The 25216-nt window shown below is 48.5% G+C and overlaps 1 protein-coding gene across 2 annotated transcripts in view; it reads left to right on the top strand.

Moving 5' to 3' along the window:
- The first annotated feature begins 597 nt into the window (after window positions 1-597).
- SEPTIN8 (septin 8) overlaps window positions 598-25216 on the top strand; it is a 38482-nt gene continuing 13863 nt past the window's right edge. For both annotated transcript variants that reach the window (XM_062587350.1, XM_062587351.1), the window contains exons 1-4: window positions 598-691; window positions 16861-16975; window positions 21008-21203; window positions 21907-22093. In XM_062587350.1, the coding sequence (XP_062443334.1) occupies window positions 662-691; window positions 16861-16975; window positions 21008-21203; window positions 21907-22093 (528 nt within the window). In that variant the 5' untranslated portion in view covers window positions 598-661. The remainder of the gene's footprint in view (window positions 692-16860; window positions 16976-21007; window positions 21204-21906; window positions 22094-25216) is intronic.

The following is a 25216-nucleotide window of genomic DNA, read 5'->3' as shown; positions in this document are numbered from 1 at the left end:
GGGACCCCAAGGAGGCTGCGAGGGGACCCCGGGGGGAGACCCTGGGGGAGGCCCCAAGGAGGCTGTGGGGGGGACCCCGGGGGAGGCCTGCTGTGGGGGGGACCCCAAGGAGGCTGCGGGGGGACCCCGGGGGGAGGCCCCGGGGGAGGCCTGCTGTGGGGGGGACCCCAAGGAGGCTGCGGGGGGGACCCCGGGGGGAGACCCCGGGGGAGGCCTGCTGTGGGGGGGACCCCAAGGAGGCTGCGGGGGGACCCCGGGGGGAGGCGGCTCCGAGGGGAGGCGGGGAGGGGGGTCAGATCTTGAAGGGAGGCTGTGAGGGGAGGGACCCCGAGGGGGAGACCTGCTGTGGGGGGGCCCCGAGGGGAGGCTGAGGGGAGGGCGTGAGGCTTTGAGGAGGCTGTGAGGGGAGGGGACCCCACGAGACGCCCCTGAGGGGAGGCTCCGTGTAGGGAGGACCCCGGGGGGAGGCTGCGGGGGGACCCAGGGCGGCTCCGCGCGGGGCCGTGGGCCGGGCCGGGCCGGGCCGTGGGCCGGGCGGGGGCGGCGGCTCCGCGGCGGGGCCCTCCCGGAAGCGGCCATATTGGATCCATTCAGCGCCGGGAGCGGCGGCGGCGGAGCCGAGCGGGGTTGCGAGCGAGCGAGCGAGCGCCGCGGCCGCGCCATGGCCGCCACCGACCTGGAGCGCTTCTCCGTGAGCACCGGGCGGGCGCCGCCGGCCCCGGGCCGCGCCTGGGGGGAGCGAAGGGCCGCGGCGGGTCGCGCGGCGCGGGGAGGCCGCGGCGGCGGGGGGTGCTCGGCGCTCGGCCGCCGTGGCGTTAGCTAAATACCAGCCTTTACCAAATTCACCCATTTTCAGCTAAATAAACGGGAGCGGCAGTGGGGTGGCCGGCGCTGTAGGCGCGCCGCCTCCGCGCGGGCCGGTCCCTGCTGCCGTTTTCCCGATACACTCCTTTTTTTTTTTTTTTTTTTTTTTTTTGCCAAGAAACTCCGCTTCGTCCAAAAGTCGCCAGCTCGGGCATGAATTTGCAGAACTAAGTCGCTCAGAGCTCGCGGCCGAGGCCGGCTGAGCGCCGGGGCCGCCGCGGGCGGAGCAGGTGCGGCGGGCGGCAGCGGAGCCGAACCGGGGGTGCTCGGTGCGTTTACTTCCATACGCTGTTGCTTTTATTTAAACCAAAAAAAAAAAAAAAAAAAAAAAAATCAAAAAACCCAAAGATGCTTGGCTTCCCTTTGGGCACCAAAGGGAAACAGCCAGAGATCCATGAGACTTTAGTTTTTCTGTAGCGAGGGTGGATTCTTAGAGACTTGGAGGCCCAGGCTATTTCTCTGTTGATTTTTTTTGCCTTTGCAATGATTTCTCTTGCTGCTGGGGTCGGTGCGCGTGGCGGACGCGGGCAGGAGAGCGGGAGCCGTGGTTGCAGTGGACGTAGGGCAGAGCGCTACCCCCGGAGCTCCCTTTCCTTCGTCCTCGGTGCGTGTCTCGGCTCTGGCGCTCTTCCTCCAGCAGTCTGACGGAAATCTCACCATTAAAGCGTTCCACATTATTTTTTCTGCAGGGTTTATAGCTTTCTCGGCATCGCTTTATGTCACTCTGTGCCTCTGCTCCCAGAACGTAAAGTCTGGGTGAGAATAGCTTGCTACTGCCAGGAAGAAGTGAAGAAAAACTCATTCATTTCTTTTGTTTTCTTTTTTTCTCTTTTTTCCTTCTTTTACCTGCTGTTTGTGTCTGCAGTGGGAAGTTATGCTGAAGGAGGTTTTGATAGACAATAGCTCATGCTCTTCATATTGGTTAAGCTATTTATACATGTCCAGCTGATGCTGACATCCTGGACCGTGGCAACCCTTGGGTTTGGTAGTGTGTGTTCAAACCTTCCCAGATGCAAACTTCCCTTGTACAGTACTCCAGAATGCCTCCATCTCCAGCACAATAAAGTCCCCTTGAAGTGCTACTGTTGGAAGTGACCAACAAAAGCAAATGAGAGGAAGCTCGCCCGTAGAAAGCTGCCTTTAAGGCAGCAGAATTGCACCAGTGGTGCTCAAGAGTGGCTTTGTGTTTGTGAATGCAGTGCTTGTGAGAGAGATTGGCTTCAACCCCTGGAGACTGAAGTTTTCTGCTAGTCTGCCCTGAGAATGGTGCTCACCATTGCTGCATTTAGGACCTGGCCTGCAGGCATCAATTCTAGGTACATGAGGCAAGTTCTCTTCATTAGTTACCACCAGAGTGGAAATAAAGCTGACGGAGCAGTTGGCTTGTGCTGTGGGTATCTCTCCTCTGTCTCCCTCTGGTTCACTAACAACTAACCTTGTATGAAGTTATTACTTTCTGTTAATCTGGCATATGTATATGGGAGCCTGGTTTGATTATGAAATACTTAATCATCAAAGCCAAGAGCTGCTCCATTGCCTGTTCCAGACACTCCTGAGCTAGCACATGTGACTGTGCTCGAGCAGGCACTGGCGATATTAGCAAGCATGTTGGTATGTTGAGTGGGTAACAGCATAACCACCGTGTACAGGCAGAAATAGAAAATGCATGAAATGCAGCAGGGAAATGCAGAAGCTCTGAAGGAAGCTAGGACAGCTGGAAGGGGAAAGAAGTGGGGGAGAAGCAACTGAAGAAGTAAAGGGGAATGAATGGGAATGAGAGCTGAGGCACAGGCTATAAGATGGTTTTGCTTTTGTTAGCTCTTTCAAACCTCATTCTCTTGCCTTAAAAAAAAAAAAAAAAAAGAAAGGCAGTGGCCTCCTAAAGCTCTTAAAGATCTATGTTAACCCACCCTCTGATTCTAGAGGTCCAAAGGCTTATTTTGCTGCATGCTTCCAGACACATGGATGTGAGGAGGATCTGATGTCCTCAGCTTTAATGGTAAATTCGTACCTCGAACCAACCTTATGCCGTAAGTTTGAAGATGTCATGGCTGGTGGGTTTCTGCGAGCTCTGTGATTGTGCGCTGTCAAGGGGTTCATGAAGATCAGCAAAGAGAGGACTGGGTCCCTGCGCGCAGCTGAGTGGGAGCCGTGGTTTCAGAGTGGCTGTTTTCATGCAGTCCAGAAGAGATGTCTCTTCATGTTAATGACCAATAGCTAGGCTTTTGCTGGTAGCTTTACTATAATCTTATGCATCTTAGAAGATCTTGCCAGAAAAAACAACACTTTGCGCAGAGGAAAATTGAGTAATGGCTTCTTCCCTGGGAAGAGAAGGAGCTGTTTTCCACAGCAGGCTGCAGAGCCGAGCGTGGGGGTCCGACTGGTTCCAGCAGCGCCGTGCAAGCGTTCCCTGTCGGGGAAGCCTGTCTGCACACGACTGCCTCGCCATGAGCTGCTCTCGGCTTTGGGGGAGAAGAGCGACCTTCGGACCATGTCTGTGCTCTCACCACGTCTGCCCGAGTCTTGCAGAACTTCACGTGTTGCTGCTGTTTTCTGTATGTTTGTGTTCTCTTTCACTGACTACTGGGCCTGGACTCCCCCCGCCTTGCAGAGGGGTTGGTGTTGCACCTTAGTCCACTGAAAGGTGGACAAGGAGGAGCAGTCTGAGAATGGCTCTGTGCACTGGGGCTCTGTGCAGTGACTGAGTGGTTGCCAAAAATCTGTTGACTGCAGATCCCAAACCTAGGCTTATGTTTTCTTTTGATCAGACTTTCAAGAAAAGTGTTTCTGTGGCTCAAATCTGGTAGAAATTGGGTTTCATTTAGATTCAGACATACTTATTGCCCTGTTTTGTGCCCAGCTGATTATGCTGTTTAAAAGTTCCAGGGTGAAATTTCCATGTCTGTCTTTTTTTTTTTTTTTTTTTTTTTTTTTTTTTTCTCTCAATGCAATTATTTTACCTTGGACTTCATCACTTGGATTTTTCCAAATGGAAATCAGTCATCTCCCATGTAGTGTAAAGCAGAAGTGACAGATTTTTCTGTAAGCTGGTAATATGCACTGGGAAGCAGGCACAGCGGGAGCAGCTATTTCCATTGGTGCCCTGGCCAGCTCTTCTGCCTGTAGCATACGCTTTTTGGGGAAGGAAGGATGGAGAAATGGTCTTCCATTGGAGCAGACAAATTGGTGGTTGCCTCTCCTAGCCCTGCTGTCCTCCCTAGGAGGCTCGCCCGGGCTCATACAGGAAGCCAGCTCTGACTCTTTCAACCGCAGGACCAATTAGCTAAACCACAGCCCATTGCAGTTAAACACACATTTTTGAATGTATGTGCTGGGAACAAATGTTACCCTGAAAAAGGTTTTGTATTTTTCCTTCCCTGCTGTGATGCAGTTGCTGTCGGTGAATCCAGAACGTCTCTTCCTCTTGCAACAGAAATGCAACATGTTGTTCTGCGTGGGAGCTTCAGAGCTCCTCTTAACTGCTCATAATCACAGCGAGCGCAGAGGCAGTGGATGGAAGGACATGAGCTGGCAAATACTGAGGCCCTGTGTGCCCTCTAAATCGGCAAAACAAATGAAAGCCTGAAGAATGACTCTTTTTCCGGAGGCCGGCACGGTGTCAGAATTCGTCAGTGCTGCGGTGACAGCTGTCAGCGAATCTGCAGCGTTACTGGAAGGCCAAAAGCTCCCCAAATATTATCTTCTGTAGGAGAATACCGGTGCCGTTGCCAGCTGCAGTGAAAGGCGCTGGCCGTCGCCACATGCCCCCGCTGTCCCCGTTCCAGTAGTCTAAAGGCGCCTCCACGCAAACTGAGCGCTCAGTGTCTCTCAGGACGAGGCTGCTTGTAGCAGTGACTGGCATGCTCCTCTCGTCGTTCTTTCTCATGCTCCTTTGGCTCCGAGGTTGGGAGGGGATGAAATAGCATGAAACCGAGTTGGCTTTTCCTGGTTGTGCAATTAAGCAGAGGAATTTGGGAGGCTGTGAAATGGAGGGAGAGGTACAGGGCACTGGTGGTGTGCTTCCACCCCACCACTGTAGGCAGGGGTATATTTGTGTGATTATCTTGGTTGTCCAGAACGCGACCTGGGCCTGTTCAGGGATGGGGGAAGCTACCCGGCTTGTTTTGGATTAGCTGCAACCCTTAGAAATTATGGTGTCCTGTCCTGTACTTGTGTTTTGATGAGCTGGGGCCAGGGCATTTCTCGGATCCATCCCCAGTCATCACCCTCAGCTTGCAGGCGGACCACGGCCGCTGGGGTCAGTGTTTTGGAGGCATGACTTTGTTTAGATGTCGAGATTCCTTTGTGAAGCCAGAAAGCGCCTGTCTCCCACACACATGAAATTCCAGAGATGTCAGACAGCTAGAGAGAGGTTCCCATGGAGCACCCTGCCTTCGGGCCAGAAATGGAAAGCTCCTACCCTCTCCGACTCGCACAGCTTCAAAACCAGCTTGTTTCTCCCAGAGCAAGGGAGCTGTTGCTGGGTTTGCATCAAGGTATCTGGGCCTGTTCCCACCTTCTCCCAAGCTTCTGTATGAGGTGCTGTAGTAAGTTCTTGCCACCACTACATTACATGGGCAGAGAAACGTGCAGGATGTGTCTCCAGGAGCTTACCTGGCCCTTGCTGTAACTGGGAAGCAGGACACATCCCTCAGCTTCTGCTTGGCTTGGAGCTCAGGCAGGGTGCGTTCTTGTCCGCCCGCAAAGGGCTGCGCAGGCATGCCTTGAACTGCGTTGGGCATGGAGCCGTGTTCAGCAGCAGGTACTCCTGCCAGCGCGGGAACGGCACTGCGGCCGCCGAGCGGTGCTGGTCGGAGGGGACCTCTGGAGGCCTCTTGCCTGGTCCCTGCTTAAAGCTGGCTGCTCTGGCCCTTGGCTTCTAATCCAGTTTGATCCTGTCTTTCAGCTCTGCTGCAGCCCAAGCGTTGCCTGGGAAAAGCCTGCCGGAGCTGGCCGCCGAGGAGCGCTCCCTTCCCTGCCTTCTGCGGCACGCGGGCTGTCTTCAGCTTGTACTGGTGAACTTGTTCTGTAGCTTCACAGAGACTCGGTAGTCCTTTCAACTCCTCTTCTGCTATATTCGTTTTTCAGATTGAGATTTTCTTCTCTTCTGCAGTTACCTTGAGTCTTCATATTAACGGTATTTTGTGCTAATATACTTTGAGGCTTTCTGAAGGCCTGGGTTAATAGGATATATAGTAATCACGCTAATAAGCTGATGACTCTGGTTTAGCTTGTGGAGCTGAGTGGTTGTGGTATATAAAGCTTCTCTTCCTAGTGTCTTCCAGGCAATATCCAAAAGAGGCTTGTCCAGTGGCTGGAAGTGCACTTTGTAGAGATGCTGTGATACGGTTGTATGAGCAAATTGGAAAAAATTATATAGAGGTGACCAAAACTCTTGGATTCTCATTATATTATATCTATTCCCTTGACTAAACATATACAGAATAACAGTATTTATTGTAATCAGGCAATAAGTTCTGGAAATGTATGTGGGAATTAGCCATGTTTATTTAAGTGGTAACTAAAACAAATAATCTTAGTGGCTGATATCCAACATGGGTGGTTCAGCCACTGGGTAACGTGGTGGAGATCCATAACCTTTTGTCCTCTTCACCATTTCTTTTAAACTGCCCTAAACCTTTTCCTTGGCACTCCTTGGGGGCAGGCACTAAACCTCCCTCTTGGCTTTATCCTGCAACTGTATGTATTTGCCAAGGAAGATCCAGGAAGCATGTCCTTGCTTCGTGCGCCTCGTGGTGAAAGAGGGATGGTGGGGAAGGGAGGAGTTACTGCGGGTCAGATCTGATGAACACAAGCTGGGAAAGCATCTGCTGCCCTGGGTGAACTTGGGACAGTCTCTTAGTACATAAGGTGGTAAGATCAGTGTCTCATCAGGGGATTGTGAAGTTTCATTAAATTAGAAACCTAAGCGTATTCTGAATAAAAAGATTTGAAAAGAAATGAACTGGGGTAATTCGTTGTGGTTTTTCTTCCATATTTTGGGTTCTTTTTAAAAAAAAAACTGACGGAAGAGCTATGTTTGTGTTTTGGACTCTGCTTTCTTGGTTTTGAATAGCTCTTGGGGGAATGGAATTCTCAGGCTGCCGAAATGCTGAACTTTCTCATCCTTTAAGGTCATTTTGGAGGAAATGTCTCTCATTTTTGGTTCCATATCTTTCTCTGTTTTCACCAACTTTCCTCGTTCTCAAGGGCAACATTCACTTTTGCACAGGATTGCTATACGTAATGCCTGGCAAATCCTATTTTACTCCTTTAGCAAAAAGAGTTTAGCAAACTCTTATCCAGCAGTTCTTTGATAGGGACAAAATGCATGTTTAATCCTTTCTTAATTAATGCGATTAGACCTCACAGATGTTATAGGGAAATGGCTAGATAACAGATTATGACAAGAAAGCACATGGAATTTTGCTTTCAGTGGAAAAGCTTAGAGAGGAATTTAAGCCAGAAACAGTCAGTTTGTTTGCAGAAAACTAAAATTTATGTTGCATTCACAGGTTTTAAATGTATCATCTTGGATGCATGTAAGATAAGCAGCTCTGTGCTCCCTTCAGAAGCTTAGCTCTGAAAGTGAGCAAAAACTGCTGTTCAAAGATTGTGACAATGCATTTGATTCTTTAGATTTTGTTTTTTATTTTTTGAAGAAGGACTGATGAGACTCTGGAGCAAGTGTCTGCAGCTCAGCTGTTTCCTTACAAGTGAGCAGCCTGATGTAGGAAGGGAATATATGGACTATACAAGTGTTCCTGGGACTGCTCTGTGTCTGGCGTGTGGCTGGGATGTCAGTACAAGATGCACGTAAGAAACTGGTACAGTGTTTTGGCAGCTTGGGTACAGGGAAGCAGTGAGGATGTTCACCTGCAGAGTCCTGCTCTTAGCAGAGCTCTGCTTCCTCGCTTGCATCTCAGTCACTGAGCCCCGGCAAGGGGACAGTCGAGCATGTTTGGCACACTGGGTTTTGCACATGCATGGCAGAGCACTTTCTCCCTGAGAGCATCCTGCATGGGCATGTGAGATGCTGTGAAACACAGAAGCTGAGCTGGTGAGCACGTGCTCTTCCCAGTGCCCTCACTAGTCTTGGGGTTTATGGATGTCTTTAAAAATGAGGCCAAAAGCTTTCAAGCAAGGCATTGCTTTAGCTGTCAGTACAGGAGGGACGAAGGGGAGGAGCTCAGCTTTTGAGTCTCCTTGCCTCTGAAATCTTAAGTGGCTTTTATTTTTATTTGGCGTGTCTTGGTAGCGGCTCTATATGTGGCTTCTTCAGTGATGTTTCTCCGTGCTTGGTCTGCAGCTGGAAGCCAGAGAGATGCTGAATAAAGGCCCGAGTGTTCTGGGAAAATTCTTGGCATTTTTACCAAAGCGGTTTAAAGGGGGGCTGGGAACTGTTTTGTCAGCGTGAGATTTTTTTTTTTTTTTTACTGGGGGGAGTGTGTTGTGTGTGTGCCGAAGAGGACTGGCTGAAACAGTGTCCTGGACGTGGAGGGTTGGCGGAGGGATGCGGCGCTCCAGTGGTAGGTCAGGAAAGAGGCGCTCGCTGGGGCAGAGAGGTCTTTGCCATGCCATTGCCCAGGGAGTGGAGAGCAGTGTGAGGCATCACTGCCCTGCAGCTCTAGGGCTGCCACAGCGAGGGAAACGCCGTTGCCCTCTGTGCAGGCGTGTTGCTCACACCGCCTCTGAGGTGCAGACTGTTCACTAGCCACATAGCACCAGGCAGGGCTGGACTGAAAGGCAGCAGAGAGGCTGAAATGCAGCAGGCCGCCATCACCAGACGAGTGATAAATCAGCATAAACCCCAAATCTAAAGTTCTCTTATCTTTTCTTTTGTTTTGTTTTCTTTTTTTTTTCTCTGCTTGTTATTAAAATTTCAGATCTCAGTTGTTCTGCACTCAACCACATGATTAAGATTAACTGAAAGCCTTGAGGCTTGAATATGTGCTTGTACTTTGCAAACGAGCTGGAGACTTGGTGGCATTTAGCTGTGACAACTTTGCTGTAAAAGGTGTTAAGGTCTGTAGGTCAGGCGCCAGCTGGACGGGTTCCCTTTCGTCTTCAGTGCCAAGGGGACCTGGGAGGTTGTGGGTACTGCATCGAGATCTGTTGTGCTTGCTGTGTTCAGTAGCCTCTGACTGTTGCTAAATAGCCCTGAATCTTCTCTTGTTACCTCTTTCATGCTATCAGGTTCTGCTTAGCAGGATGCACAGTGGAGGCTCATTCAGTGATGTTGTTCTTAGTCTGCGAGCACAAGAAAAACTATACTGTAACGCGTGAGAGTGTCTATTTTGAGTGTTGCTAGCATCGTAAAGGTGCTTTGTGAATGTGAGATATGATGTTGCTGTTACTTCCCTTCCACTGCAAAGCTTGGCAAAATAAACCTTTTCTCTATGAAAATTTGAGTCGTTACTTACTGCTGTTTTATTGCAAATGTCAAGTGACATTTGTTTCGAGAGCATTCAGAGATGGGTAGGCTCTTCTGACAGAGGAGACTTGCCAGATTTTTTTTTCTGCGTTGGTACAGAAACCAGGCCAAACCCTAAAGTGTGCCTGCTTGGACAGAAAAGCTGAATTCTTCTGAGGACGTTTGCCGGAAGGTCTCTAAGCAAGTCCTTAACTGCTGTGTGACTCAGCTTCCTCCTGAGGTGAGGATAAAGCTACGAGCACCTCCGTGGAGGTGGTGCGCTTGGGGCAGGCCCCTCTCAGCATCACCACGCACGGGTCTGCAATGGAGATGGCCCCTCTCCTGGAGGATGCCTGGTGGCCCGACTTGCTTCTGGGGTTACCCCTCCCGCAACACCGGAATTGCATCCTGTTTTTCTTGTGCCTCCCTGGAGCTTCCGGCCGTGGGTGCGCTGGCGCCGCAGCAGACCGCCTGCGTTCTCTTCGGTAGTGGTTTTGTGGGTGGCCGGAATTGCCCTGCCGCCGAGACCTGACAGCGGGGCAGGGCAAAGCCTGTGCTGGCAGAGGTGGCTCGTACGTGAGACCAGTTTGCTTTACTTGGATTTAATAAGCAGCCAAGTCTCATCCAGTCCTTTCTCTGCTGAGCTGCAAATGAAACCCCTTGTATGAGGGCTGCAAAGTTGCCCGATTCCAGGCGTTTTCATTCGGGAGAGAAGCATCTTACACGTGCCGCAGGTATCTCTGCAGATGGGGGACTGGTAAGCGAGAGGGCGAAGTCATCGCTGCGTGACTCACGCGGGTGCCGGCAGTGCCAGGTGCCGAGCCGGCCGACTGCAGAGCGCTGCCCGCTCCGTCCCCGCTGGCGCCGGCCGTGCCGAACGCCCGGGCGCCGTGCGGAGCCCGGCGCGCAGCGAGGCTGCCCGGGCAGAGGGGCAGGCCCCGCACGCTTCTGGTCGGGGGACTGTGCTCTGCCAGCAGCACCGCTGGCCCTGGGTTTTTTTTCCTTTGTGTTTCGATTTGATTGTAAATTTGAGGAGATAGTCTGTTCTACGTTTTGCAGAGTAGCTGGCATACCGATCTGTGACTCCATGTCTGCATGTACTGCTGCGGAGCAAAATAGTGTGCCTGCAGGTATATCTGGTACTCTAGAGCCCCTGATGAATACTGGGGTGAAGGTAAACGACTGCGGCCTGACTGCAGGTGGACCCACTCTGCAGAATCCTGGTGAATTTAGCCTTGCTTAAGTTCAAGGTGTCATCCGGGATTGAGAAGTTTATAAGCAAAAAATTTGCCTTAGTAGTGGGAGTTGAAGCGCTATGGCAGAAAGTCATGTGCAGAGGTTGTGTGTTGTTGCCTCTTACTATTTCGTAAGTATGTATGGGGGCAAAAGTTAAAAAAAAATAAAAAAAAATAAATGTTCAAGGAGAGAGGAGCATGAAATACTGCTGCCTTCCAAGGGGCTGTGCCTTGTCCCTCGTGCCTGGAGACCTGGTAGACCATGAAGCGGGCACCATGGAGGTGCTGAAGGGACTGTTCTGGCATGCCAGATACCTTGAGATGAAGCTTATCGCTCAGACGTAAGCCCTTTTTATTTAGGCAAAAAATAATTTAAAAAGACACAAAAAACCCTTCCATTTTCCCTTCTTTTTTCACCTTAGCTGTTTTGCCTTGGAAAAGGTCAACTTTTTTTTCTTTCTTTTTTTTTTCTTTTTTTTTTTTTTTTGGTCACTCAGGTTTTGGAGAGCTGTAGAAAAGGGAAAAAGCACTGTGGGCACAGAACAATCTTGTGCTATTTAGTCCCTTAGGATATAAACCCAGGAGTCCTCACTTAACTCAGGTTTTTGCTGAGAAACAGCAATGTCATTTGGGGGTTTTGCTCTTGGTTTTAAAGAACATATTCACATGTTGCTTGTATGCTGCTAAATCTGTTGCGGCGGGATCTAAGATTTAGATTAGAGCTCCCATCAGGCCAAGTTCTTAATTGGAAAAAAATAGTTACCAGCATTGAGGCTTGTGGCATTTACTTACACTTTTGCTTATGTGTTTGGTTTTACCTATTGCATTCAGGAAAACAAAACTGAGTGGTGTCTCGAGCAGAAGTGGCAAGCATATGCTGCCGGAGAGCGTTCCTTGCTGAGATGAATATAAAAAATGGTATCTCTCGGTATCTAGTTGTGTGGTGCTTTTATTATTGTTGTTTTTGTTTTATTTTGCTTTTAAGCAAGTGATGTCAGGATGGTCTTTTATCTCCTAATTCCAGTCTGCTCATACTGTTCCTGGCATGCAAGCAAGGAGGAACAGGGTGTAAAACAGGGTTAGCTCCTCTGCTCTGCACCAGAAGCCCAGCTGGGAAAATTATGTGGCTAAGGAGTAGCTGCCTGCTGCCGTCTCGCTCCCGGCTGCCCTAGCGTGTCCCTGGGCCCCGCTCCCAGCGTCCGGTGAGGTGCCCCGTGCAGGGCTGGGGCTGGGGTGATGCAGAAGGATGCGGCGCCAGAGGTGGGAGCCCCAGTGGGGCTGTGCTTGGGCCTTCAGCTGGTGGGCTGAGACGCGAGAGCGTCTCGTGGCCGTGCTGGAGCGGACGGCACTGGATCCGCACCGCGGGAGCGGAGCAGCACGTGCGTTCCCAGGCTGGCGTCGCAGGGCTGGCCGCGTCCCCTGGCCAGGCTGGTGTGCTGCGGTGCACTTAGTGCTCGGTTTCCAGGTTGCCTTTCAGTTCGCGGGGTGCTCGGCTCCACAGGGCCATCTGTGCTGCCACGGGCAGCTCCTCCTTTTAGCTTTGGTGCCGGAGAGTTTCGGTGCCCTTTCGAGGGGTCCTGTGATGTGATGTCAAAGCAGAGCTGCCATCGATTTCCTTTGGGAGGCTGCTGCCTGCTCGCTGCGGCTGTGGCCTCGGGCGCCCTTCGTGCGTGTTGCTGGGACAGACTCGGCAGCTTGGCCAGGCCAGCGCATCCACGGCAAGCTTAAAATGTTTAACTGACTTTGGATTTATTAATAAATTCTGCTCTTGAACGTCTGAATTGTTTCCCACCAGTTTATAGATTCTTATTACAAATTATCCCCTTGTATCTCTGGTTTGAGCTCTAAAGACTAGGTCAAGGCGTAAGAGATCTTCAAAGAGTGCTCGAAGGCCTGGAATAAAATCGTGGTAGTTGCCCTTCGCAGGATGCCGCTAATGCCTGAGGAGGGGGTGCTTGGGCTATAGCAGCTCCTTGTGGTGGGAATCTGTGCTCGGAGCCATCACAAGCTCCTGGAGATTTTGCAGTGTGATGGTTGCCCAGAGAGGTTGTGGAGTCTCCTCCTCTGGAGATACTCAAAACCCGCCTGGATGCAACCCTGTGCAACATGCTCTAGGTGACCCTGCTTGAGCAGGGGGGTTGGGCTGGATGATCTCCAGAGGTCCCTTCCAACCTCAACCATTCCGTGATTCTGTAATTAAATGGGCTGTCCTGATCCTCAAGAGCCTCTGTTACTCGCAGGGCCAGGTTGAGGCCTCAGCTGGCGGGAGGGGAGAGTTGCGAGATCAAAGACCAAATCTTGTGGGGCGTTGCTGAGGATGGGAGTGCTACAGAAAGCTGGTGCCGCAAGAAAAGACAGGGCAGGGCTGTGTTTTGCGGTATCAGTGCCACTGTGATGGTTCCTACCCGGCTCTGCCGTGTTTTCAGCCTGTTCCCATCCTGCAGGGCAGTCGTGCTGCTGGCTGGGTCTGGCAGCACCTCTAGGTCCAGCAGCACTGCCGGTGGGAGAGGCAAACACGTGACCTCCTTGGCCCTGAGCGCAAATGCGGAAGAAGTCCTGCTGAACTTCTTGGCTTATGCAAAAACCTTGTTGCTGACTTACTGCTGCCCTCGTTTATTGTGGCATTTATATTCTGGGTTGGTTGTTTACACTGAGCTCTTCAGCGTGACTGGCTCGCTTCTGCTGAAATCCCTGGATATTCTGAAGCCCTCAGTAGGCAATCGATGGTGTGTATATCTATATTTCTTTTTAAGGTCATTTTTAATGCTACGTTGTTGTCTTTATTACCAGATGAACCGTGTCAAGCTGTCCTTGAACTAGCCTGGAAGAGCCAGAGCAGCTCATTGAAAGATGGTGGTTCGTTTGGGGCTGAGACGTGTAGATCAGTTGCAGGTATCTGCCTGAACTGGTCCCACTGGTCACTGCTCGGGGCTGGGAGCAGTTTCCTCCCCAGAGCAAGTCTAGGTGTCAAGCAACACAAGGCACGTTGATTGCATACTCAAGGCTCTCAAGTTTGTAAATCCGGTGGATTGGTGTGGGGGGATTAAAATAATGTTTTTCTCTGCTCTCTGTGCTTTACAGTGGTTGTTGCCATTGTTTCTCATAACACAGCAACAATAGCAAATTCCTTTGGTAGCTGAGTGATGGCTCAAGGCGCTGGAAGCAGAGCAAGTGGTTTTCTGCTTTGGTATCAGCAACGTCTTGGACATGAACCAGATTATTATCACTGCCTACAAAAATAAAAGGAAACTGTGCATTTCAAGGTCATTGACAAAAATATTTCAGTGAAGTTGGCTGTTTGGCTTAGCGGTTTGAAGAGATGATGTGCAGTTTTGAGTAAATGTATTCTTGTCCCATAATGAGCAGCAGCTCAACACTGAAAAGAGAAGAGAAAATAAAGCCCTATGCAAATGCATTTGAGTTTTCTCCTGCCAGAGCATGGCCGAGATTTCAATTTAGCCTAGCCTAGCTGGAGCCTATTTTAAAATCCCGAACAGTGGTGCTGCCTGTTGCCTAGAAACATCTTCCAAGCCTCGGGGCACTCTCATGCTAATCATAGCCATCGGCAGGCTTTATTTCCTTTCCAAAATGTCACACAGACTTGTGTTTTGTGTTTTTTGTTTGCTTGGTTTTGTGTTTATCATTTAAAATAATAATTAAAAAAAACACAGTGCAACTATCAAACCCAGTGACTGTCTGTGAGAACAGTTTGCTTTGCTGTCTCTGCATTGCAGTGATGGTAACTGGTATTTTGAGCCCTGTAGCATGGTTGGGAGGGGCAAGAGAGGGAAAAGAAGTTGGAGTTGAGTGGCCGGGACTGAGAGCTTCAAGGAGCCTCACGTGAGCTCCTCTAACACGGCTCCTGAGCCAGGCAGAGGCTTGGGAGCCTCCTGGTCCTCGTGACGCTCCTCCTAGTCTCTGCAAAAGTGCAACTTCGGTCCTCGTGATGGTCCTCCCAGTCTCCCTAAGAGTGCACTTTGAGGCTTCTATGTTTTTTAAGCCCTTTTAAAGCTATTTGGTGTTTGTGTAAACTCTTCGCCTCGGCAAAACCTTAATTGACTCAGTGTCTCCCGCAGGAAAACTTTAAATGATGGCTATTTCCGCTTAGTTAATGAGAAGGATCGATCCTTATGGAATGAAATAAAATTGATTGCAAGAGCCCGGTTACAATTCGATTGTGCTTCTGTCCAGGGAGTCCCATGGGAGAACGCTGGCCTGATTTCATCAGAAAGTTGATAACAAATGCTAATTAGGACAGCCAAAAAAAAAAAAAATTGTTTCATGCATAGTAACTGTCTCGACTATTTACAAGTTGTGATTTAAATCATTTATTTTACAAAACTGAGAATATTTGTTCATTCAAAGATGGCAGAATTAAAGGGAGCTTAAGATGCAGTTGAATACGTTCGTATTTTTAGGGTCTTGTTGCAGGCATAAACAGATATGCGAAGCGTATCTCTATTTCTTTTTTTTTTTTTTTTCCTCATGGGAAATTAAGTTCCCAACTTCCTCTCCCTCCTGGGAATTAAAGTTCAGCAGCCAGCTGTGCTTCTGTAGTCTCATGTTCTTAGTAATGGCCAGTAAGGCCAAACTGTGGGGGACAGACAGAAGAACCTGAGCCAAATGAAAGGTAGATGCTTTCTCCATCCCCTTCTTTCCCTGGGTACGGATGATTAAGAAACACAGGCTTACTCACCAAAGAAACCATGAGGGTAAATGAATCACACTGGAGTCATGCATCTGCTTCTCCCTGGAAGGGTAAAGGTATGTTGGAGGCAGTTTGTGAGCATGGGGGTCTCCCTTGGTTTGGACCGTGTTGTTCAGCTGTGCAGAGAGGTGGCCAAATCTGATGAAACGGCTGTGTAAATCCACTCTCCTGTTCTTAACCACTAGAAGCAGAAATGACCTATTCTCTTGATTCCTGTCATTTGGATTTTATGGATGATCTAGTCTGCCTTTCTGTATAACACAGGGCATAAATCCTCTTCCCACCCCCAGTCATCCTCCAGCTGCACTTGACCTGGTTATCCCGAACAAGTTTGATCCTTTTACATCCTGCGCCCAGGCTGGGCTTGTCTGGGTCAGTCTTTTCTTCTCCCTTTGCTGTGCAGCAGAGCAGGTCTGGCTCTGCCTGCTCCTTGCTCGGCGTTGTTGGCTGATGGTGTGTGGCAGGGATGAGCAATGTAGCCATCCTTCTGCAAGGACTGATAGGACTGCAGCATTGCTGGTAACTGTGTCTTGTGAAGTCCCAGGGACAAATTTGGTTCCTGCCAAGACAAACTTGAGCTGAAAGAGGTGTGAGTACCTGCAACAGATTGCAGGGGAGAGCCTGGGTGAGCTGTTGGAGAAGGGGCCTGTGGGGAGCCCATCTGCCTGGTGCAGGAGCTCCTGCATGTGTATCCTGGGGGCCCTGTGTCCATGGGCTGTGGGTTTGTGCTCGTCCCTTTTCATGGTGCAAGAGTTTGGCCTTTCCCTTCTGTGGGAGCTGATGAGGTTTTTCTTTTTCTTTTTCTTTATTTTTTTTTCTTTTTTCTGAAGGCCATCACAGGAGGGTGAAGTTGAGAGCAGACCCATTCTAGCTGCCCAGACTGGTACTTCCTTGCATGTCAGCCCCTTTCTGATTTGTGATAGGAGGTGTCTCAGATTTTTGCCTCTTGTTCTTTGGATATTTATCATCTTAATCTTTAAATGAGGTTTCTAGTACAGGTAATCGGGTCCATCCTTCCGTTGGGGAAGGAGGAGGCGGCAGGAGGGGTGAAGCACATGGAGGAGGCAGGAACAGGAACAGCAGAGGCATGGTTGAAACCACCGTGGTCGCAGATGGTAAAGCCAGAGGGTTCCTTTGGCTCTCCATGCACCGACACCCCTGGAAGTGTGGCTGAACAAAGCAAAAATGCTTATGGCAATTGCAAAAGAAAAAAGATCAAGTACTCAGAGGAAAATGCAGATTCTGTCTAGTTGAATTCAATGCTGGAGGATTTAAGAAAATAAAATGGAGGAGGAGGAGGAGAAATTAGTGATAAAACACATGGTGGTGGTTTCCTTTGTTAATCTCTCCCAGCTGCATGAAGTTGGAGCTCCTGCTAATGTTTTCTTTCCTTTGTAGCTGATAGCTTGGTTCTGGCTCTAAGATAATTTCCTGTTAAGATCAACATTTCTCTTTTCTGTTGCCAGTGGCTGCCAAAGTGTTTGAGATGTGGCATTTCAGAAGGGGTGAGCTCGCATGGTGGTGGTAGGGTTTGCCTAGGTGGTTCTGCAAAACCCAGGGAGGGTGGTTATTTCTTGGACTTGGTGGTTCCTGTTATACCTCCATGCACTAACTGCTAACTAATGTTCTGTCTTTACCAGAACGAAGAGAAGAGGAACCTTGCCCTGGGGGGCCATGTTGGATTTGACAGTCTCCCCGATCAGCTGGTCAGCAAGTCTGTCACGCAAGGCTTCAGCTTCAACATCCTCTGCGTGGGTGAGCACAGTATTCTGCAAATAGACGTGGGCTGAACCAATGATGCCCTGAGGTTGGGTCTAGGATCTGTGATGTGTCCTGCTGTGACACAGGCCTCAACAGTGACTAAGCAAATCAGAAATAACTTAATTCTTCAAAAATACCTGTTGATTTTGATGAGCTTGAGATCTGTGGGCTTTGATATTTGAGTTGTGACTAGCGATTTTTGGACACTCATTGCCCAAAATTAGGGAGAGTTTTGGTAAAGGTTCTAATATAGCTACTTTCTGCTTTATGTGAGGAAGAGGGAAGGTAACATGTGTGAGACTGCAGCTCTGCAAGTGAGCAGAGCTACAAGTGCAGGCAGGAAAATGCAGAGAGAGGGAGAGAGGTTGAATGGTCTCAGTTCTCGGCCCTGACGAAGGATGAGGAAACCAAGTGACTGAGCCTCATGGGTCACACCAGGAGAGCTGCTGTAGCTAGTGAGGTATTGCTCACCTCCTTGACTGTAATAGCTTTGCAGTAGGAAGAGTGAAGGGACAAGTGTATGTGGCAAGTTAAATATTTCCCTTTGCAAATGGGGGTAGCTGATGTGAGCTACTTTTTGGTGTTTGGTGTCTGCGTAGATGCAAATGGTGGCCATGTGTTAGCTGACTGGTGCAAGTGGTAACTTGATCATTTCTGAACATAAGCCTGTACCCTAAGGCTAGAGATGGGTGGTGAGTACCTGAGCTGTGCCTGGTTGGTGCTTTCTGAGAAACTTGAGGACAAGCGGGTCAACAGGCTTGAAATAAGACCATCTCTGTGCTAGGAAAGAGAGCGTGTGGGAAAGTTCCAGTTTGTATTGATTATGAAGTATTTGTCTTGAGAATTGTCAGAAGGTACAAGAGGCAGACTTTAAAATAATTCCATTATATCCTTTTCTTTATATTTTGGTATTGGCAAGATTTAGCAGGTGATGCTGGCTAGAGTACTAGAAACTAATTCCTTGCAGTGATGAGATGTGCATTACTTTTTACTTTGGCTGATTCTTGTTTTTCATATGAAGTCCTAAGTATTGTAATCTGCTAGACCAGTAGAAATACTTCCAGATATATAAGTTTTCTACCTGGCATTCATTCTGCCTGAACAGAATATCGCTTTCTATAGATTGCATGGTGAAATCCTGATATTTTAGATGCTTGTACATAAGTTGGTTTTGCATATCTAAACCACAAGTAAAACCATATGTGAAATCAAAGTGTAACCTCCAGCACTTACGGGCTCCCTTTTCAGGAGAAGGGTAATTGCACCTCTGACTGGTGCCATTCTTGGGGACGCCAGAATGGATAGTACTGCGTTTTCATTTGAATGTACAATGTGTGAAATATTGGAAGATATTATGATATTTTTTTGGACAACAGGGAAAAAAAAAAACACTTTGTACTACTGTTTGCCAGTTCCTGTTCTCAACTGTGTCCAAAACTGAATAGGAGAATGTGGCTTATATCAGTAGTTAAGTTCTCCATATGACTTTTCTTTCAGACAAATGTAGATCACCAGGCTGTTTTTATTTTATTGCATGATACTTAACCGCAGCTGGTAGGACACAGTGTATGCCTCTGCCATGTTCTGAGCACCATGTGGTATTTATTTTTTGGTGAAGAGCAGAATCTGCTGTGCTTGAAGATGGGGGAGGGGGGGAAACAAATCCTTGGTAGCTGGCATGGCAGTACTCTCAAATAGAAACTTGCTCGTCTTCCTGTTTTCCAATCTATGTGTCTGTTGTAGCCTCTGAGGAGTGCTATGCGAGCTTCTAAGAGCCCGGTGAGGGGGCCATGGGCAGCTGAGTAGTAGTGGCTGTTTGTAGGAAATATGCAGGAAGCAGAAGGCTGTTTTCTGTATTTTGTTTGTCTTCACTCCCTTGGCCAATGGGGCTGTATTTAATAAATGAGAGGTTTAAATGGGGCCCCTTGTAGGCCAATCTGGAAAATATCAGTTTCATTTACTTACCAGGAGCAGCAGTTCAAAGCCTTTCTGGCTCACAGACAGCCTGTAAGCCAAGTATTCTGGGAGACAACTTGGTTGGTGATGCATCCCAGGTGTCCTTCAGTGGCAGAGGAATGGGGGCCTATAGACAGAAAACTTCCTAATCTCACCTCTATCTGTTCTTGGAGGAACATACCAAGGTTGACTCTGTGGTCCTTATTTGACTCCATATTCTCTGCCTCTGCGTATCTTAGAGGTTCAACTTGGCAGAAGTTTTTCCTGCCCCAGAAGGACGAAGACGCCTTGGAAGGGCCTGCTCTAGTGCTCCAGGAAAATATTTTCCCCTAGACAATTTTCTTGTGTTTCCTTGGTCTATGTGGCATGAAGAGTCATGGGACAACAGGGATGAAGAAAGGAATGAAGCAGAAATACTTAAGAGAAGCTCCAGAAATCAAGAGCATTGTGAGATGAAACCAGCTATGTTGCAAGCACCATCACCTCTGGGCTGGGTTGCAAGATCTCCCTGTGCAGCTGGAACCCTTCAAAACACAGCAGCACTCTTGCTCTTTGTCAGACAACCTTTGTCTCGCTAAAGTTTTTTGGATGCCCGCCAGCTCGTGTCTGATATGAAGGAAGAGTTTCCTGCTCGTCCCCTCCTGTTCAGCTGGTTCTCCTTGCTGCACAGGTTCCCGATGGCCTTAATGGCACGGAGACAGGATTTCCCACCTCCTACTGTCTGTGACATGTGTCTGTGCGACGGGGCTGCCTTGAACAGTTTGTATATGCGGAGGCAGATCTCGGCGGCTTACTGAGTGCCTTGTGTTGGAGCTTTCTTTGAGCTTGAAATAAAGAAAACTTCTACCTAGTGCTAACTGGCGTGTGTTTCCTATCAGGCTGCCTACCATAAAGAGCTTCCTTTCCGCCTGGGGCTTGCCAGGCTGTGTGTTAAGTTTTGTGTGTGCACGCAGCTTTGTCTTTTTGCTTGATCTTGCACCACATTTTATTTCCCTAGTGCCCTGACCGACATTTTCTCCAAACTGCACCCTTTGATAGGGCCCATATTTCCCTGTGGCAGGAGAGCAAGAGGGCAGTGGAAACGGCTTCAGCCCTGCTGCTGGGGGCACAGCTGTGCTTTACAGAGAGAAGTGCAAGAGAGCTGCAGAGCTGACTTGGTGCTTACAGAGGAATGGGAGGCTTTAGCCCTTTGATGCTTGTTAATGGCACATGTGGACTACAGGAATAGGACTGTAAAAGAGGGACAGGCTGCTTTAAGGCTTCCAGGCAGACCAAAGTTCAGCTGCCCAGTGGGATTGTGAAACCTTCATCCAGCATCTATGCAACTGTGGAAAGGATATTTTCAGTCTGGTGGCAAGTGGTCCTGGCAGGTTTGGAGCAGTCTGCCTGTTCCTCTGCACACAGTGAAAGAGGTGCTCAGATTCCCACTTCACATGGGGTCTTCTCTCTCCAAGAGGATAAGTTCCCAGAGACTTTGGCAAGATAAAGCAAAGAGAGGTGGTAAAGAAACCTGTGAAAACGCACACAGAGAAGAGTGAAAAGAAATCTTGCTGGCAGAATTTCCATCCTCTCCGAAGTACACCGACTGCCTGACACTTTGCACTGATTTGCAGTATTACTGGAGCTATTGCTCTGGGACAGCAAACAACTGAGCCAAAAAGTCCTTGTCAGTAGAAGCAGTTGAGTTTTACTCCATCTGGTCTGAAGATTCAAAAGACTCTGCTAAATTGTGCTCTCCCCAGCTTCTCTGGTGTAGGATCCCAGGCAAAGTCAGAGTAAGCAGAGAGCAAAATAGTGTTTTACTTTGGCCTCACATCCTCAGTGAGGATCATACACCAAAGTGCTTTGTGTTAGCTTTGCATTAAGCAGGGGAAGCCTTAAAGAATGCTGTTACCTTTATGATTATATCTGTCTGGCTGCAGGGGATTTTATATATATATTTTAAAAATATTTATAATAATATATTAATACTAACCTTTCACAATGTAATTTAGTTTTGCTCTGTAATTAATGCTCTTTGAAGTACCTGTGACAAATTCTTGCTGCCATGAATTGACTCCTCCTTCTTAGGTGAGACCGGCATTGGGAAATCCACCCTAATGAATACACTCTTCAACACCACGTTTGAGACGGAGGAAGCCAGTCATTATGAGAGCGCAGTTCGCTTGCGGCCGCGGACCTACGACCTGCAAGAGAGCAACGTTCACCTGAAATTAACAATTGTGGATGCGGTTGGATTTGGAGACCAGATAAATAAAGACGAAAGGCAGGTCACGTGCCGTCTGCTGGGCATTTCGGGCTGGTCTCTGGTGCTTAGGCATGAACTGTTTGTAGCTTTGCTGGCAGTATTGCAGAAGAAGAGTCTGTGTTTCTGTGAATGTGGTGTCCGCGTGGGGTGGCTCTGGTGCTGGGGACTGCGAGTAGGAGTTGGGTGGGAGCTGCACAGAGGTGGGGAGGTCACAGGAGGTCTTTTTAGCAGGGAATGGTGTCTTCTAGGACCACAAGCAGTTAACTAGCTGTCCTCAGTGCAGGGTGGGAATCATTTGTTCTAACAGTGACTGGCTTCTCTGGAGCTGTCTCATTTAATTACACAGACATCTTGTTCAAGTCCCAGGTAAAGGCTTTTGAGGACTCCAGGGTTCTCTCCTTGGTCATTTTGCCTTGCTGCAGCCAGATGGTTCACCCCTGAAATGTGGGCAAAGTCTGATCTTTGGAAATAGTCATCTTTCCATGCTGCAGCTTCACTGTCATTAGGCCTTGCAGTACAGTGTCAGGAAATTCCAGCAACCTTTGGATTGAAAGGTCTGTGTGTAAATGTCACACTACTCCTTTTGGAAGGCTGAATTATTTATGCCTATTCTAACTATTTTTTAAAAATGATACCATGATATGTCTAGGAGAATTCATTTAACCTTAAAACTGTTTAATCTTGAGTTCCAGTATTTGGGTTGCTAATGGCATATTTTTAGTTACAGGCCGATTGTTGAGTACATTGATACGCAGTTTGAAAACTATTTACAAGAAGAGCTGAAAATCCGTCGTTCTCTCTTCAACTATCATGACACAAGGATTCATGTCTGCCTGTACTTCATCACTCCAACTGGACACTCGCTCAAGTCCTTGGACCTGGTTACAATGAAGAAGCTGGATAGCAAGGTAGGGAGTTGGAGGCTGAGATCATCCTTTTTGGTAGCAGTGATGCTTCTGTTAATACTGGTTGTTGTGTGGAAGGCTCTGTTCCTTCTGTGTAAGTATCAGACTGTTCCCTGCACAGCAGTTGATCAGCTCTTAAGATTCCAATGAAAGTCTGCCCTGATTGCTGCTGAGGTTCTGTGCATGTTTTCTCAGTGTCTTTCCTGAAAATTTTCGCATGAAAAACCTATTTTCAAACTAGCTATGTAAAGTCTTTTTAGAGTGTCTGTTGCTGTAATGACCTTTTCCAGATTAGTCCTGTTCCTCAGAGCCTTCAACTGCATCTTTGTTAGCTCTTATTTGCAGATATGCAGGTGGGGATGAGTTTCAGTCCTACAGTTTTATTTTGGAAACTGCAGAGCCACCTCTACTGTCATGACCCATCTTTGGGGCAGGGCACTGAGAATGACTGAAGCAGTACACTTCCCAAGGTGATGACCTACATAAAAGAGATGAGGGCTGACGTGAAGTTGGCTGTGCATGCTGGTGCATAAGGAGTGCGTGAGCTGTTACTGCTGTGTGAGAACCAGCCTGCTCTGGTGTTTGGGAGATCATAGTATCTTCCGAAAATGTAAATATGGCAGGAAACTCTCAAGGTCATAGGGATCCTAAAAAAAGGGTCAGTAAGAGAGGTCTTGCTGGGGATTGTTTCTCTGTGCGTAAGCCATTGCTGCCTTAGGGGGCAGTGGGTTATTTAACTAGCTGACTGCTGACATTTGTGCAGCTTGGAGGACGTTTCTGACACACTTCTGATTATTCTAGTTGGCTTCCAGGGAGCTGGAGGCAGGCTTCAAAGGTCACTAACTTCAAAGGATGCTAACAGCATCCTCTCTGCTATCTTTCCTGTCTTAACAGGAATTTCTTATCTTGAAGAGCAATATTTTAGCAGCAAGATGGTTCCTTTCAGACTGGCAGATGCTCATCAGTTTGCAACTAGTCTTATGTGAGGGGCAAGCAAGGCAGCTGAGACCCTGCAGGATCCCCTGCTTCTTTCTTTGCTTCTTGTCCACACCAGCCCTGTTGGATTGCTTGGCTGGTAGAATTCCCCCCTTGCGAGTCCCCTGCTGCTGACCCTTACCACCCGGGGAAGTCGGCCTCCTTTTACTTGGCTTCTCTCCAGAATAGGCACTGGCTTTCCGTTGCAGTGGCCTGTTTGTAACCATGGTGGCTGTTACACTGACTTCATCAGGCATCTGAAAACTTTCCCTTAATAAACTCTGGCTCTTGGCGTAGTGCCAGCATTACATGTTCTCAGAAATATGTTTGGAAGAAAGCTTTTGCATGATTCCCCTTGGTGCTGGTGGTCTGACAAAGCTTTCCTCTTCCTTTCCTTCTGCATTCCCTGCTTTTCAGATCCTCCCCATGGCTGCCTTTAATGTGGTCCTTGGATAATACCAAAGTAAATCCTTTGTACTTGTGCAGAGATGGGAACTTTGTGCACGCACAAGCTTTTTTGTATTTCTAAACTTCCACTTGAATAGTCATCTCTAAAGTCATTTTATCCTTTTGATTTCTTCTCTTCTTTTTAACCACACTGTAAGAACATCTTGGATTTCATGGTGTGTTGGCCTAGCATCCTATAGGTGTAGGATGTACCTATAAATGAATAAACAAATGGAGACCATTGATCGTGTGTGTGTGTGTGTTAGGGGGGTTATATGGCTTTTCTCCATTGGTTCATCCCAGAACTTCAAGGTACTTTCCAGGCGTTTCTTAAAGATCTTTTCAAGACTGTGCTGTGCTCCTTAACTGAACATGTTTGTGCTTAGAGACCAGTGCATATGCAGCATGACATGGAGCTTATGCAAAGCCCAGTCAGCTCTGAATCTCCATCTCAGTATCAGACTAGGGACACACAAGGGGTGACCGTGTTTCAGCAGAGATGTAAGGTGCACTGACCCATATCTGCAGCCCTGTGAGCACACCTGAACCTGACTTTTTTTTGGGAGGCTTTAGCCTGTCAGTGACCCCTGTTTTACAGTTGACAAATGTGATCTAGAAGTGCAAAAGGTATTAAAAAAAAAAAGGCAATGCTTTGCTTTATGCTGTGCTGGCTTCTGTTCTGAGACTAGTTTAACAGGGGGGTTGTAGAAACCTGGTCCAGCAGTATCTTTGCTGTGCCACACTGGTGGCATCGTCTCAGGTGTCAGGCAGACTTTTAAATCTATGTCATAAGTTCAGTAATGAATCTTGCCTTAAGTGTGAATTTTTACAAAATCCCTTTGAGGTAAAGCTGTTTTTTAAACAAAGTCTTCCATCATGCTGTAATGCAATGTTTGTTTGGCTGAGCTTGTGAACAGCTGCTATCTAGAGTACTTAATTGCATCCAGAAACATCTTCTGAACTGGGTTCTAGGTAAATAAAGGATGGCTGGCCGTTAAATGGGAAATATGTATGACCTAACAGGGATTGGTTTTCCATAGGGTGTAACTTGGGAAAAAGAGAGGATAAGGTAAGATAAATTTCCTCGGTACTAGATTTGTTAATTTAAAATGCAGCCCTGCCCTGGAAAGTGGCCGTGTAACTGTGCTGTCATGGGCATCCTGGGGCTCGCTGTGTGTTGTCCCTGGGTGGTTTCCCATCAGCGTGTGCTGTTTACAAGCTGCTGCTAATTGCTTTCCCTCTGTGAACTGAAACATCCTAGGTGGGTCACTGGCCAGAGGGGATTCTTCAGGCCAGTTCATGCCTCTCCTGCTTTGTTTCCAAGGTACAATTTGCAGTACTTCTGCATTGATTGGTTTTACCAGGACTAGCAGGTGGAGCAAGGCCATCAGACCTTGTTCTGTGTGGGCTTTTTGATCTGTGATAAAAGAGGCCGGATCTACGGCTGAGAAAAACAAGGAATTTATGCTCTCAATGCCTGTGTAACAAGGCAGTATTGCTTCATTTTATGCAGGAGGCTCTTTGGGCCCCTACCTGCAAAATTCTTCAGGTGCCTCTCTCCCAGGAGGAGTCTGAAACCATTAGCATAGCTGCCAGCTAGCTCTAGGGCATCTGGAAATTGTACCTGAAGGAGGACTTGAACTGCCTGCTGCCAGTTGCCTGGCCAGTGCTGGGCTTGCCTGCTGTGTGAGCTGTGGGGCTGGG

Source organism: Rhea pennata, chromosome 14 (assembly GCF_028389875.1).
Source record: "Rhea pennata isolate bPtePen1 chromosome 14, bPtePen1.pri, whole genome shotgun sequence".
NCBI lineage: Eukaryota > Metazoa > Chordata > Aves > Rheiformes > Rheidae > Rhea > Rhea pennata.
This window is presented reverse-complemented; position numbering and strand designations above follow the sequence as displayed.